General features: G+C 43.9%; 1 protein-coding gene across 1 annotated transcript in view; it reads right to left on the reverse strand.

The window, feature by feature from the left end:
* The window catches only part of chd6 (chromodomain helicase DNA binding protein 6), an 84,860-nt gene that overhangs the window by 43,469 nt on the left and 25,080 nt on the right, over positions 1-16,311 (reverse strand). Inside the window, exons 3-4 of the mRNA XM_020619057.1 lie at positions 6,422-7,034; positions 3,759-3,879 (exon numbers count right to left, since the gene is read on the reverse strand). Of these exons, the coding sequence (XP_020474713.1) occupies positions 3,759-3,879; positions 6,422-7,034 (734 nt within the window). The remainder of the gene's footprint in view (positions 1-3,758; positions 3,880-6,421; positions 7,035-16,311) is intronic.

The raw sequence follows: 16,311 nt of genomic DNA on the forward strand, positions 1-16,311 counted from the left end.
TGGGGCCAACAGGACAACGTCATCTGCAAAAAGCAGAGACGAAATCCTGTGGTCCCCAAACCGGACTCCCTCCGGCCCCTGGCTGCGCCTAGAAATTCTGTCCATGAAAATAATGAACAGAACCGGTGACAAAGGGCAGCCCTGCCGGATTCCAACACGCACTGAAAACAAGTCTGACTTACTGCCGGCGATGCGAACCAAGCTCCTGCTCCGATCGTACAGGGACCGGGTAGCCCTTAGCAAAGGGCCCCGGACCCCATACTCCCGGAGGACCCCCCACAGGGCGCTGCGAGGGACACGTTCGAATGCCTTCTCCAGATCCACGAAGCACATGTGGACTGGTTGGGCAAACTCCCATGAACCCTCTGCCACTCTGAAGAGGGTATAGAGCTGGTCCAGTGTTCCACGGCCAGGACGAAAACCGCATTGTTCCTCCTGGATCCGAGGTTCGACTATCGGTCGAATTCTCCTCTCCAGTACCCTGGCATAGACTTTCCCGGGGAGGCTGAGGAGTGTGATCCCCCTATAGTTGGAACACACCCTCCGGTCCCCCTTCTTAAAAAGAGGGACCACCACCCCGGTCTGCCAGTCCAGAGGCACTGTCCCCGACCGCCATGCGACGTTGCAAAGGCGTGTCAACCAAGACAGCCCAACAACATCCAGAGACTTGAGGTACTCAGGGCGGATCTCATCCACCCCCGGTGCCTTGCCACCGAGGAGCTTCTTAACTACCTCAGTGACTTCAGCTTGGGTGATGGACGAGTCTACCTCTGAGCCCTCAGCCTCTGCTTCCTCATCGGAAGACATGGCGCCGGGATTGAGGAGATCCTCGAAGTATTCCTTCCATTGTGATGCCAACCGTCATGCTTTGTTTTTCTACTTTCTCTCTGTGGTCTCTGTTTAGAGCAGGGAGGGGGCTGCTCCTCTCTCACACAGGCAGTAAGTAATGCGAATGCTTGAAGTGTGACGTCACGGACATTTAACCAATCAGCGGTTTTCCTATAATGGACAAAACTCTTTGAACAAACTGCACAGACGACAGCCAATGGCTGACTAATACATACGATCTGCACTTGTGCGGCTGAAATAACTCCCCCATCATCAGGTGGCAGTATCCGTATTCACCGTTAAAAGAGTGAAAGAAGAAGAACTAGCCTGTGGACGTATAAGCTATAAACAAAGCAGCTCTCCTTCAACACTGCTGCTGTTTATAGCTGCTTCTAATGGAGAATATGTCTGACAAGAAGTTGCAAATGGCAAAGCTGTTCTCTGCCCTTGGTCTTTAGGATGTAAAAGAAGAAAGGAGGTTGTGCAGGTGAAAAAAAAGGAGAAACTGCACTAAATGGGTGAAATCATGGACACTACAGACAGGCTGAAGGGGCTTTCCCAAACCATTCTCTTCTCATGCATTGATTTACTAAGCTCAACAGCTGATCAGAGTGGTCTCTCTCTCACCGACGAGGCCCGACACCGATTCAACATTTCAAATCATCTGAAAAGCCACTGAAAGGGACGACTAGTGTCAGTGGTCTGGGACACACGGGGGGGACAAGCCCCAACAATTCAATTCAATTTTATTTGTATAGTGCCAAATCACGACAAAGGTTGTCTCAAGACACTTGACAAAGTCTAGACCTTACTATTATTATTATTATTATTATTATTATAGAGGAAAAACCCAACAAGCACTGACAGTCTGACGGTGGCTGACTGTCAGTAGTATTGGTGCATCTACTGTATTTATTAAAAAACTTTTAAAATCTCTCAGATATACAGTAGTGCATGTTAAAATGTTAACAGTATCGTTTAACACCGTTTTGTTAGTTTGTGCACACGTGATTTACTTGTGCACACAAATTTGTTTGTTTTTCTCCAGGACACCTGCCAGGCTCCACAGAATAGCAGCAAGTGGCTGCAACTCTCATTTGCTCTTTATCTCACACTGTGACTGAAAGATCGGACATTTCCAATGATCTAAATTCAGTACAATTCTAAACCTGGCTTCCTCTACCACTGACTTTAGGGTATAAAAATCAATCCAGCAGCGAGTGACTAAAGTGGTGGTTGGAGGAGCAAACAAAGATTCATCTCTCTGTCCCAGTTAATAGTTTTCTCCCTCTGTCTTACACTCAAACTCTGCCAAAGTGAGCAGTGAGAAAAGACAAAGCGGCAGATTAAGATGGAATTAAAAGTGCACCACATGAGGACTTTCTAATCTTATTGGGACTGTCGTTAGTGGAACACATGACCCGACACCAAAGCACCACCTGGGAGCGACCCTGAACCAGTCAAATCCACAAGGCCTCCTCCTTCCACTCACATCAGTGCATCTTCTCTCGCCTTCACATTTTATCTCCATTCTGCCTCCTCCCCTGTCTTATCTGTGCTCTTCTTTCATGTCATTACCTCTGTGGCGTTCCATCTTTCCTCATCCTCACTTAACCTGTCTCGTGTCCTTTCCTCTCTCCATTACCTTCAGCCCTTTTTTACTGTTGTCAGTGTATCTTCTATCCCTTTGACACTCACTGGCAACTGTCTTTCTTCCTCCATTTATTCACACTTTATTTTGAAGTCTTTCCATTTCTCATCTTCTCCCTCTTTTAGACAAAACTCTATATAATCACTCTATTTCCACTTGAGAACACTGTTTCTTTCTTTTGCCCTGTCATATCAGCCTCCGGTCTCTCCTCCACATTAGAGCTGGAACACTGTCTCAATTCGTTCATTCTTGGTGAAGTCAGCCAGAGATAATGTCCCATCTGCCCTTACCTCAGCGCTCTCTTTGTGAATTCAGACTCTCAGCCATAACACACCACACAAATGTTCTGGTACCCCTCCATGACACATGTACACACATCGGCTGCTCTACAATTTGTCATTTATCTTTTTATGAATGTAGCTCAGGTAGTCAAGTCAGGCTGTCTGTACCAGACTACTATACTCTGTTTGCTGCTGGAGAAGAGGGAGAGCGTGAGGATATTTTCTTTTATGCTTGCGGTTTCTTACGTAGTATCCTTTCACAGTTTTACTCTAAATGTGGTCTTTCAATCCAAAAAATAAGTACAGTAACCACCCAGATACACAGAATCTGATCTGTAACAACCTTTGAACTTGTGCAGACTGAACTCACTGCAGCCTTGGTCAGAAAACATTAGAAATGATTCTTTTTTAAAATATTTTTGCTGTTAATGCATAGGAAAAAAAAACAAATTTGATAAACAGTGGCTGTTGAGGATAGAGTGCAACATGTAAAATAAAATACAGTTACAACTATCAGAGTGGCTTATTAATAGTCTGTTAATGAAGACATCACCTTTGCTCCTTCTTCTCAACTTGATAAAAGCACCAGGCTTTTCAGAGGTGGGTTAAAGTGAGAAAAAGGACAGCGAACAAAACAAGAAAGGTGCAGAAGAAGACCGTCCTGTGCTTCACTCTCATTTAAACATCAAACCCCACTGTGTATCCATCTTGTTCTGGATGTAAATAAAACCGTCCTTCCCATTTTTTCCAGCTCCCCAATATAGCAAAAGCCAAAATACAGCCTCAAAGTGAAATATTTGTCACTGAGCTGCCCAGAGAAGAACTGCATAATTTGTTGGGGCTGGCAGGTTTACTGCTGCTGTGCTCCACTTACTCCATCAGTGTCCACATCCAAGGCTTTTCTCGCACAGCCTCTTTCACTTTCTTTCTTCTAAAAGCTTAATTCTTTCCCGTCCTGGTCTCTTCCCATGAATTACCTGCCAGGAGTAATGTCTTACCTGGGTTTGCGGCCCCTCTGTTTGGGCACTGAGGCTTTGCTGTTGGCTTGGCCATGGTTCTTGACCTGGGTCCCTTGGACATGCCCTGGGACTTTACCGTGGAGTCCTGGGGTGGGAGGTGCTGGAGAAGAGGGAGAACATGAAGAGAATGTGGACATGAGTGACTGTTAAAATAAAATCCTCTTCAGGGCTTGGTGCCACTTTCTACATACAGTAACTTTAGTGATTCTTGACCTGATCTTGATTTTTTCATTATGTTTAGTGAAAAACTGCTGTGACAAACCACTACTCTGGGGTGAGGGGGTACAACCTCACTGCAGTTCAGTTCCCAACAGATGTATCCCCAGGTTGGCTGTTGGCAGGAAGCCAGCCAGGGATCGCAGATGATCACTTCACAGGTGATTCCTAATGTTTGTGTGCAGTCTATGCATGGAGAAGACCTGAAGTCTTGCATGTTGACCTTCCTCACAAGAGGTTCTCATGGGTCCAAAACTTTGGACCTGACCCAAAACGGACCCGTGGAAAGTCAACACAAACCTGATGTGCATAAATGAATTTTCACTTTGGACCTGATCTAAAATGGTGTCAACTCTAACACGCGCACAGAGAACACAAACGTCAGCAGCAGTATAATGATCAATCAGTTGATTCACTAATCTCTTCACTTCCTTATCACCTCGTTTTTCCCACAGTGACTGTGCCACATACATAATCAGAATCGGCTCAGACCGCACAGTCTCATTAGGGAACATATTAACATACAGGCCCGAGACCTAACCCAACCTGATTAGACTTTGGATCCGGTTCCTCAAAACCAACTGGACCGGTGAAGACCTCTACTTCTCACTATTAGGTGAAAAGAACCAGCTGATGACAACGTGCACTGGATTCAGAGCATGTCAGTCTTAGCTCTCCCATACAAGTGCCTGTTTTATTGCCTTTTCCAGTATATTCTGCACTGCCCGATACTGCACAGCAGGTAGACAGCAGGTAGCTTACAGCACGTTACAAAAAGTAAACAGGATGGACGAGCAGCATCAAGACTGTAGGTCATTTTATTTGCATCACTCTATGTCCAGTTAAAGATGAACACTAGTGCACTGGGAAAGGTGTGATTTTATTGGTTTTATGGTGGATTTCTGAGATATTCAGTGGATTCCCAGTTGTACTGCAGAGCTTTGTGCAGGCAAAAAGGACATAACTAAGTGGCTCTAAAGCATTTAAGATTTCCTAAACATAAATCAGCAAGGCCAAAAAAAGCATCCACATTTCTCACATAGTTGAAATTTTTTTTAAATGTATAAAAATTTACCACACTGGTGTTAATGGAAACCTCCTTTGACTTTTGCACACTTACATAATTAAAGCTAATATTTGATGCAATAATATAAATCACACATTCCATTTCTTCACATTTACATCTACTGTATATGCAATTTTTCATTTTCACAAAAACATGTTTTTTAGCTTTGAATGAATGTTAATGCGCCCACCCACACACAGATAGCATGCTCATTCAGTCCTAATTAAACCCAGCAATTACAACATAAGATTCATTTATCCCAACGTGTCTGATCATGATTTCAGGACATGTAAGAACAGAACAGCCATCACCTGTGCCTCCAATTACTACTCAAATGTTGCAGCTTTAGCACTTGTTTTCTTTGGTTTTGACCAAAGCTGAACATAGCAGACACAAACGTACTTTTATTGTACCACAGATTCAAAGTGAGCCCAGGTTCACCTTAGTTTAGCTGCATTTGTACACCACTTACGAGGTAATGAGAAAGAGAAAAGCAGTAAATCCTCATATTTGAGAACAGTGAACCAATGAATGTACTTTATAATTGACAATCTGTTCTGAAACTTGTCATATTTTCTATCAGTTGACTAAGACTATGTTAACACTGCAGGTCTTAATGCTCAGATCGGATTTTTTGCAGAAATTCGAATTTTTTGCGCTGTTGTTCACACTGTCATTTAAATGCGACTGCCATCTGTCTCATGTGTGAACGGTATACGGCCCTGAGGTGACCCGCATGCGCAGAAGAGGGCGTGACGTCAGACGCAGCGTACTGTGTTTGCGGAAATAAAAATGGATGTGGCTCGTGATAGCATGTGCGTAGCGATGTACCTGACAATTTGCAATCGAAATAAAGAAATAATAATAAGAAGAATATCAAGAAGGAGGAGAGCACAAATAATGCTTATGGCCTCGCCTCCTCCAGTGCAGAATTGTGACGTCTGTCGCATTTCAATGACATAAAAATCGCATGAAATGCGACCTGGCCGTTCAGACTGAAGTCGCATTGCAAAACATCGGATACGTATCCGATTTAGGACCACATATGAAAGTGGCCTGGGTCGGATTTGAAAAAATCGGATTTGTACTGTTCACACTGTCATAAGGAAATCGGATATGGGTCACATTTGGGCAAAAAGATCAGATTTGAGTCACTTCAGCCTGCAGTGTGAACGTGGTCTAATTGTTTCAGTGCCATCTAAATAAATCAGACCTTCGTGTTTAAATGAACATCGCAGCCTACCAACACAACTGCCTTGCACATTCCACTTTAACACAACCACTTAAAAACTAACGCACCTTCTCTTCACACGCCACAACAAAGACAACCCACACGCACTCCAGACACGTCACCGCGTACCTTGATTTGGGGGTAGAGGAGGTAGGACTTTGACCTTCGGTTTCCTTCCTCTTTTGCCAGGCACCTTAACTGGCACCTGAGCTGCTCCAGAGGCCACAGCGGTTTTCCCCACTGCCACATTCTTCAGGTCTGCCCTGCTCTCCCTCCCCTTGGCCCTGTGCTCCTTCCGCTCCTTGCCTTCCTTGGGCTCCTTGCTCTTCCTCAGTCTGACCACCAACGGCTCCTTCTCCTCCTTTCGCTTCTTTGGTTTACTGCTATCCCTTTCCTCCACCTCCCCTCCTCCTCTATCCTGTTCTCTCTTGTCCTTTTTCTTCCGTTTCTTCTTCACCCTGCCTCCACCTCCTCCATCATCCTCCTCACTCAGGGAGGAAGGAGGTCGCGGGGCTCCTCTGAGGTGCTTAGCGTCGTGGGCCCCGGCCGCTGCGCAGTGATTGGACGCTGCCGTGCTGCCCACAGGGGTGAGGAGGCGGAGCTGGTCCTTGGGGCCCACGACCAGGTGTCCCCGTGGGATTGTAGGAACTGCTGTTTGTGTGTTGTTTTGGTCCGAGGCAGAGGAGGAGGCTGCTGCAGCAGAGGCCGGGGGAGGTGTGTGCTTCAGGAGACCAGTGAACATCTGAAAAGGACAAGTATTCAAAAGTTTAGCATGGTCTGTCCCAAACTTAGGGTCACAGATACATTTTTATTGGGTACTGAGTAGAATGCATAACAGTGCTATGTGAATTCATTTACTTAATTCAAAGAGCATCCTTTTTCCTACGCTGGTCTGTTCAGCTCACATGCTGTGTGCAGGGCTCCCTCTCTCTCCTGGCTAACCTGATCTTGGGAAGTCTGGGAATTTTCTCAGCGGGGCAGTCTGTTTTTCCCCCAAACCTGACATCATAGCCTACAGCCTACACAACTCTTCGGCAGCTCATCTCACCTGCAGTGACACAAAGCTGCTGCCATCTCACCTGCAAAGTTGCATGTGGTAGCAAATGAAACTTAGAGAGATGGAAAACCTGCACCGATGGAAGAATAAACAACTGCTACATGTAGTGATGAGGAAAGTAGTGAGGAGGCAGAAGCATCAGAGAGGAGTGAACAGGGATGAGGTGCAAGTTTGATTGGTGAAGAGTCAGGCTACTCAACCTGCGGCTGTCTTCATCACCCCTAGCCAAGTGGTTACTAAATGCGGTCAGCGCAGAAAAGTCGGAATGCTAAATGTCTGAAAAAATGTTTGACTGTAAATGGGTCAAATACACATAGAAATCTGTCCTATGCCCAGTATAAAAATAAGAATGGGCTGCTAATTTCTCTCTTAGCATGTTTCTTATAGCACACTCCTCAGCCCAGCAGTGAAAATGATCTGAAAGTACAACATCGAGCTAACTCGGCTAAAGTTGGACTGTGCGTTCTGAATTTCAACAATGTACCATTTCATGTTGTCAGTGTCGATGATGTTTGTTTCCTAAAGGTTCATTATAATGTGGTGAGAAATGCAACATTACTCTCAGCTATTTCATTATTTCTGTGATGTACTTTTATTCATTCATTCATTCAGTTTCTACCGCTTAGTCCCTGAACGGGGTCACGGGTGGGGCCGGAGCCAATCCCGGCCGGCAATCGGGCGAAGGCAGGGTACACCCTGGACAGGTCGCCAATCCATCGCAGGGCTAACACATAGACGAACAACCACACATACACGCACGCACTCCTATGGGCAATTTAGAGACACCAATCAACCTAAGCTGCATGTCTTTGGTCAGTGGGAGGAAGCCGGAGCACCCGGAGAGAACCCACACAAGCACGGGGAGAACATGCAAACTCCACACAGAAAGGTCCCAGGTGGGGCCCGAACCCGGAACCTCCTCGCTGTGAGGCAACGGCGCTAACCACTGTGCCACCGTGCTGCCCGTACTTTTATAATAAAATAATTAATTTCATGGTTAGAGTTTTCATTATCAGTGCATTATAAATGTAGATGTTGTGGCAATCCATGATGTATTTTTGTAATCTTGGGTCCTGGGGAGAAACCTAATTTCTTTTTTGGGTCTCAAACTGAAAAGGTCTGGGGACGCAGGGTTTAGCATGATCCCACTGTTCCCATTCATTAAATAACGGTCTCTAGCTGCCAGTTCTAGTAAAGCTATAGTCAGTGAACACCTGCACAGATTACAGGCTTCACATAATAATAACCCTTTCCTTTCCTGGTTGCCCTTGTTTGTGAAAACCTCTGCAGGAAATGTTGTTTCACAGACAGTAGCTCAACAGAGAGCAAAGTGGAGATGAAATGAAAACAGCATTTCTATTAAACTCAGATTAGCAGAACAGTGCATGTAGTGCGTTGTTGTACCAATAGATTAATGCTGTAAAAATGTTTATTACACCATTCAGTGTATTTTACTGGGTCAGTTTACAGGGTTTGCTCTGCCCATTATTTGGATGACAGGCTTTATCTCAGAATTCAGTGTAATTACTACTGTTATCATTTGATTCAACTTTTTTTTGTAGCAAAATGGATCAAATGACAAAGACAAGAAATAGGAAAGGCTGGACAGAGAGAACAGAGGACTGGAGGGAATGACGGGGAGAAAGAGTCGGATAGAGAAGGACAAAGTCAGAAGGGAGAACGGAGGGTGAGACGCTAATGTTGAGTCATGGGTTGTTGATTTTTTTTTGTGTGCATGTTACCTAATTGAGGATTTAATGACTCATGAACAGCAAGCAGCGACACGCCGTGAAGAGAAATCACAAACATCACATTCTGAGCACGTGTCGTCTGATGTGTGGATCAAACTGTGACTACTAACGTAATATCCAGAACATCCTTCTATCAGCTCCAGATATAATAATACCATTAGATTATCAGCAATATCTCACCAAACAAAACCAAACGCAGAGGTTGACAGAGGCCGGACTGGTAGTGGAGGACAGCTCGAATGAGCCATGTGCTGGTTTGGCTGATGATTCAACAACTCCTTGACTCACAGAGGAGCCAGTAGGAGGACGGGTGTTACCAGGTGACCTTGCTGAAAGTGTTTTACATGACTCCAGTAAAGGAGAGGTCCCTAGCAAATGTACATTAACATACAGAGGAGCTAAGAACAGCTGTTATGGCCCTTAATCAGGGTGCAGTTGTTTTACCAAAAACAAATAAAAAGCAACATGCTTAGACTTGTTAATGGATGTTTAGTAAAGATATAAAAGGTGTGTGTGTCTGTTATTAGCTTAAGCACGTGTTTGCCTGTACATGTGACTAAGATCACATTTTATGACCATTTACTGCAGAAAAACTATTTATTCCAAAGGTTTCACGTACTTTCTCTTGCCACTGTGTGAGTTATTTGTCATAACTTGAAACTGTACCAGAGCCTGAACTTGCATTTCTTAATCTTTTTAGCCACCATTTGCGCAGGAACATCACTTTCACCACAATGCTTCTGCTTGCTTAGACACAAAAGCTTACAAAGCTAAAAAGTTCATTCCTTAGTGACGTCAACAGTCTTGCAGATGATGTTTGTAAATCCAGTTTGGATTACACATACAGTACCTTTAACAATGAGCCAACTATGTTTTAGTATTTACCATTCATGTCCTTACCAAAAAGAGAAAAAAGAAAAAAACCTTCGAGGGCCAGGGCGCTAAACAGTCAAACCATGACATCACTGTTTCCACCATCCTCATCCTGATCCACAGTATCCATACTCCAGTCAACTGAACTGTTCCACAGCGCTTCACCAGCGCAGTGTCCTGCAGCAGTACTGTCACTGTGAGGTGAGGGATTTCTACCAGGGGTACATCTGTAACACTAATGGAGGACAGATGGAGACTAAGAACTTTAGCTTCCTCCCATCCACTTCTGATGTTTACACCAGGCTGTCTGCTCAAAGACATGAGGCAGGAAACAGGAGCTTAAGTGTTTCATATTATAATAACTCAATGGTGTCTGCATAAATACTCGTATAAAATATGTAAATATAAATATTCATCAGTATTAGGTGAACCCCAAGGTCAGTGCAGCATGTGGGCAAACAGTGCAAAACTGTGGAGATGCTTCAATATCCAGTGGTGACTTTATATCAGGTAGACGGAAACTGCAAGTCCACCGAAGTTGAATACAGCTTGGACTGAAATGTCAACTACGTGAATCAGGAGTGTCTGAACCATTGGACACCCACTGATGTAAAGCAGCCTGTGTGAGAAAACAAATGCAGCGGTACTAACGCCTCAGCATGAAGCTGATTTTCATCACTTCTTCTGTATTGTTCTACCACAGTAACAGCTTTTTGAATATGCAGGTTAAGTGCTGCAGCCAGACCCAACGCAGGGGCAGTGATGTTTCACTAACGAGTCAACAAGGTGTTTTGCAACATACAAAAACATGATGACGATGATAATAAGCAGCCTTATTAGATGAATTTAAGTATTTATAAATATGTGCCATTACAGTCCAGTTCTAAACTATTGAGAGCTTACTATTCATATATGAGAACCAAAAAATAAATATACAATTAATTTAAACATATATACAATTTAAAACAAAACAACACTAACTACAGCAAAAAAAATGGACTGAAGCATTTACAAACACTGATGACTATAAAATAGTTTGTTCAGGGCCGCTGTATTGGATTGTGGGTACAATAAATACCTCATTAATTTGTCCTTGACCTTATTTTAATAAGAGACTACTGTGTGAATTAAAGCTTCTTCTGCACTATTTAATGTCACCACAAGCAAAAAAACTAAACTTTCCGTTCCAAACCTATAGAGCTTACAATCAGTCAGAATTACAAGATAAACTAATCAAGAGACGTGTGACGTCTGACCTCTGTGATGAAATCATCTGACCCCACATTTGCTAACATGTACTGCTGCTTGGCTCCAGATCTGAAGGTGCACTCAGTCCGAGCTGGAAACCGCACCAGGATCCTTGAACGAAGGTGCGTCTGTTTCCCAAAAATCTGTTTTATGATGATGTTATTATTTAGCGTCTGCTATTTCATTTGGCGTCTCGATTTTACGGGGGGAGGTGTTCTCTGGTGAGATGTCTGTTTACATCCCCGGGCATTGTTTATGTTTACTTTATTTTTCCATTTAATTATTTACTTACTTATTTTTGTCACAAAGCCTGTCAGATTTCCTCCTCAGTGGTTTTGGTAATGACTGTAACTAAGGCCTATGTTTTATAATTATATCAGCTCTGTGCGTGTGGCTCTGCTGAACGATTTAGGCTGAATTAGCTGAAGACTGAGCAGGAGGACTAGATTAGGCCACATTACAGAATCACATTCCAGTTTGAGGGCATTCTGCTCATGCTTTGCTCAACAAATATGAATGTGAGTGTGTGTATATAATGAATAATCATATGCTACATGATTGGTCCCTGCAGGGAAACGGTCACGGTTTGCCACACCACAGAAGGTCAGAGCATGGGGTCAGCTACTAAACACCATGCAGGGACTGGGGAGGGACCACTGTCCTGTGCAAGAACATGTCAGCTTCGTGCTTTCACAGACTCAAGCTTGAAATTAAACCAAAATGTTGAAATAACCTCACAACAAATCAAAAAATCCCTGAGGCTCCCAAGCAAAATCTGCTGTTCTGACCTTATTTTCAACTCCAGAGTCAACAACGCAATGAGGTGCAACTTCTGCTGCAGAAGCTGTGACAAGCTGTGGCTGCCATCCCAGCAATAAATTCAATTACAGTCACAGCCAAAAATATCAGCACCCCTGAATTTCTGTCAGATAACACACCGCTCCTCCCAGAAAACTGATGCAATCACAAATTCTCTGGTATTCTCATGTTTATTTCTTTACATGGGCAGGACATTTTAAAACAGTGTAAAGCGCAGCATAAGTAAATTCCGATGCCCTGGGAGCTGCTACAAAGATATATTGTCTGGTTGACACCAATTTTCTTACAAAATACTGAAATTATTATTAATGTTACTTAAAGCTACACTATGTAACTTAAGGTAGCGCTAGCAAGTCGACCCGCTCTGCTCCGCCCAGCGCTCCCTCTCCCTGCTCCGCTCGACGACGACATCGAAACTGACAGCATACACAAACATTTTTGTTATTTTATAATGAATTGTTACATTGTAATAAAATATGGAAGTTTTTCTTTCTCTCTCCCTTTTTTAACAAACCTCCAACTAAAAAAGAAGCGCAATATTTGTTCTTCCCCAAATATAAACATGAAATAAAAATAGATGAACGTCTCTTATTATTGAGCACACGGTACTTTTTGAAGTGTGTGTACTTTGTATTGGCTGTGTTTTACCACTGGCTGGTTACACTGTGCATATACATGCATTTGATGTGCAGCCAGTGATTCCCTCACTGTGTACTACTGGTCGGAGATTTGGACGTCGTTTCCCTTCTCCAAGTTGTTTTTGTAGCTCCTCTGTGTGCTGTTTGGACACCAGGGGCTCCCGGTGTGCAAGTGAACATGTGACCGGTACAGACACAAGCGTGAGCCTCGCTCACGGTGCACGCGAGATGCTACATGCTGTGCTTCTAGTCTGAGCCACTAAGAGCGAGACATGAACTGTTGTGCGTCTAAATCTGATGGGCACAGAATCAGAAATCTCACCGGTCGAAGCCGATCACGCCAAAAACCATGCGTTTCTGATCTCCACCAATCGATCGCTGTTTCTCTGGAAGCTAATATCTCAGCACTGCTGCCAGTGCTGTTAAATGAGTCTGGGTCACAGGAGGCACCTCTCCACATTCAGACAAGCTTTGGAGCAGATTTCTACAACAATAATAACTGAGAAATGTTACATATTGCTGCTTTAATTTTACTTCTTGCTCTTCAGCGCCGGATGACAGCCTGTCCCAAAAATCTGTTAATGACAAATAAAATCCAAGTTACACTGGTGTCTTACCAGTGAGCCATGAGCCATGAACCTTGGGAAGTCCAGCTCCTTGACACATCAAGTTTTAGCTACAAACTTCCCACCTGCTACAGAACAAAATGTGCTACAATTTTAATTACTTAATCCACGTTGAACTCGTTAGTGGACGATACAGGGTGGTGCACCTTGGACAGAAACTTCATATGTAAAAACAAAAACAAATCAATGAATCGTGACTGGCAGGTTGGCTTTGGATGCATAAACAGGTATTGACCGCCAGCTGTCAAAGTGGTTCATATACATAAAGTCCAGCGTACAACGTACGGCTTGGTCCGCCGTCTGTTCACTGCTCTGCCTTCCTGCACCGCGCTCTGGCCATCTGGATGTAATGTGAGAGACTGTACGTTGTCTGTATGTTTCCGTAGCACAAGCTGTAGCATATTTTGTACTTGGCAAAGGAAGTGAATGTGTTTCTGATAAGGAGCCAGTGCCAGCTCATTACTGTGATTATGTTGAGTTTTGAATCAGAAAGGTTGAGCTCTGAACACGGCTGATGAAAACATTCTTTAGAGGCCTATAGCAACAACACAGGCCTTTCAGCACCATCGATCCCCTCCAACACTCCGATGACACACATATTTGATGCAGGTTGTCAGAGAAATGACTGCATGGTTCCTATGACAGCAGACCGGAGAGCGATAGAGGATCTAAAACCGGCTGCTGCCGTTTCTGATGCTCTCAATGTATTTAGAAACAGAGAACAAACGCGTTGTGGAGGGCTAGCGTGCCAGGTCAAGCCAAAGTGGAACGAGTGACATCTGTGTATGAGTCTATTTGTAAATCCTCATGTGGCGGTTTTGAGTGCAAACCCATGTCACAGTGATGTATGGCTGCTGTGTGAGAGACGAGGAGCAGGTGCTGCTGTTTTTTTCTGCAGCAACAACAAGTACGACTGCCTCGTGTCGTGAGACCAATGCAGATGTGCGAACAGCAGACTCCGCTTCTCACACAGGTATGAGGAATCATCTCAGTGAATCTCACACACACACAAACTGGCACGCATGGCCAGCCCAACAGCCTCATCACTAGTTGGTTTGGTGGGGAAGGGGCTATCAGGGCTGTTGCCATGGAAACTGGCTCTCTGTGCCAAAGCTGCGGGGAGGCAGATATAAACACACGGTCACCATGGTAACCCTTTCATTGCCACTGGCTCCCAACTGTCTATCCATTTAACTGTCTGTCTGCCTGTCTGTCTGTCTGATGGACGGATCGATTTCCTCTTTGTGTCTGATAGCTTCACCTGCTTATATCCAGATATCCGTCTACCTGTCCATCTGTAGGATCACTAGAGGACAGGACAATCTCATGCAGCAACATCAACCATATCTGAGCTAAATAAGGTCATTCCTTTAATTCGGTTTGATTGGCCAGGTGACATTAACACCTGACAAAGGCCTGACAAAGCCTGTGAGTGAAAGACTAAATGTTTTACAGTTACAAAAAAAAGGTTATTGAACTTTTATAAGTGCAAGAAAATATTGACATTGACATGATTCCTAAGATATCACACAGTCTTTAATATTTGGAAACAAAGTTAGACCACAGACACTTTGAAGGTCTACAGGTGTTTTGATTCACCTGACAATTATTACACTTAGCCAGTTTAGGCTACCACCAAAAAAGACCACAACAACCTCTCAGAGCTAAAGTTGAAGTCTTCGAGGTTTGTCTGACCAGCAGTGTGAATCAAAGGTACTCAACACACCATCACAGACGACCAAGAAATCCAGTAAACAGTCACAGCTGAGCAGCTGGAACCAGTGAAAACAGTCAATTAATTTTATGTTGATCGATTAATTGAATAGTTGACCATTATTTCAGCTGTACAAGATAATATCGTCACGAGACAATGGTTTTTCATTTTGTCCGTCCATATGCTGTGGGTGTTACCAGTGATGACAAAAAGCCATCATGTACAAGGAAGTCATACAGCTGACAAGGTCCTCATCGATTTAAATTACAAACTGGGTGGGTTGACTATGACTGGCCTTATTTATTGGTCACAGTTCAGAGGTAATCATACATTTACTGTTACTCAAAATGTACTGCTGATAGAGCGTGCTGGTAGCTGCTACAGCACATGCCACAAAACTGCAACGTCCACAGCTGGGGGACCTGTTACGTGTGATACCCTCTCTCTCCATCTCCATGTCTCCTGTCTGCATCTACGCAACTGACCGTTAAATAAAGGCAAAAATACCAAAAAAATAAAGTACTGAAGCTTTGACAGGTATGTATACTGGGCTCATGTGACCTGATTTCCTAAAGGCCTTCTAAGCAGGACTAACCAGAAGATATCAATTATTTAGAGTAACATCATTTGCTTAAGATTAATTTTGCTGTCATCAGCAGTGTTTTCGGTTTAAATAAGGAAAAAAATGAAGTGCAATCACTGAAAACGGTGTGCGCAGTGTGTGAAATGATAAAAGACATGGGTCTAACTAGGCCACTCGCACCAGTAACACACCAAGTAGGCCACACTTGCAAGACGCCACGAACTTCATGACACAAAACAACAGGGCAAACTGCCATCCTGTCAACTCTACACAAGTAGTAAAATCAAAATGAAAACTGAAATCAGTGATGTGTAAACCATGGTGTGATGTTGCCGTTCCCTTTCACAACACTTAAAGACATTTAGGGACTGAGGACACCAAGTGATTCAGTGTCAGGTGTCATTTTGTCCTTTTCTTTCTGCAAACAAGTCTTAAGGTGCACAACAGTCCTGGGTTTTCGTTGATACAATTTGTGTTTTAAATCTGCCACACATTCTATGCAGGTCAGGACTGCACGCAAGCTGGTCAAGCACTCGGCCCCTTTCCCTCCACAGCCAGGCCTTGGTCATGTGGCAGTATGAAGCTTTACATTGTCTTGTTCAAATATGCATGGGCGTCCCTGGAAAAGATGTTGTCCTGAAGGCAGCAGATGTTGCTCCAACATCTCTCTGTATTGTTCAGCATTAATGGAGCCATCAGAGAAGTGTAAG

This window comes from Monopterus albus, unplaced genomic scaffold (assembly GCF_001952655.1).
Source record: "Monopterus albus unplaced genomic scaffold, M_albus_1.0 scaffold213.1, whole genome shotgun sequence".
In the NCBI taxonomy this organism is placed as follows: Eukaryota; Metazoa; Chordata; class Actinopteri; order Synbranchiformes; family Synbranchidae; genus Monopterus; species Monopterus albus.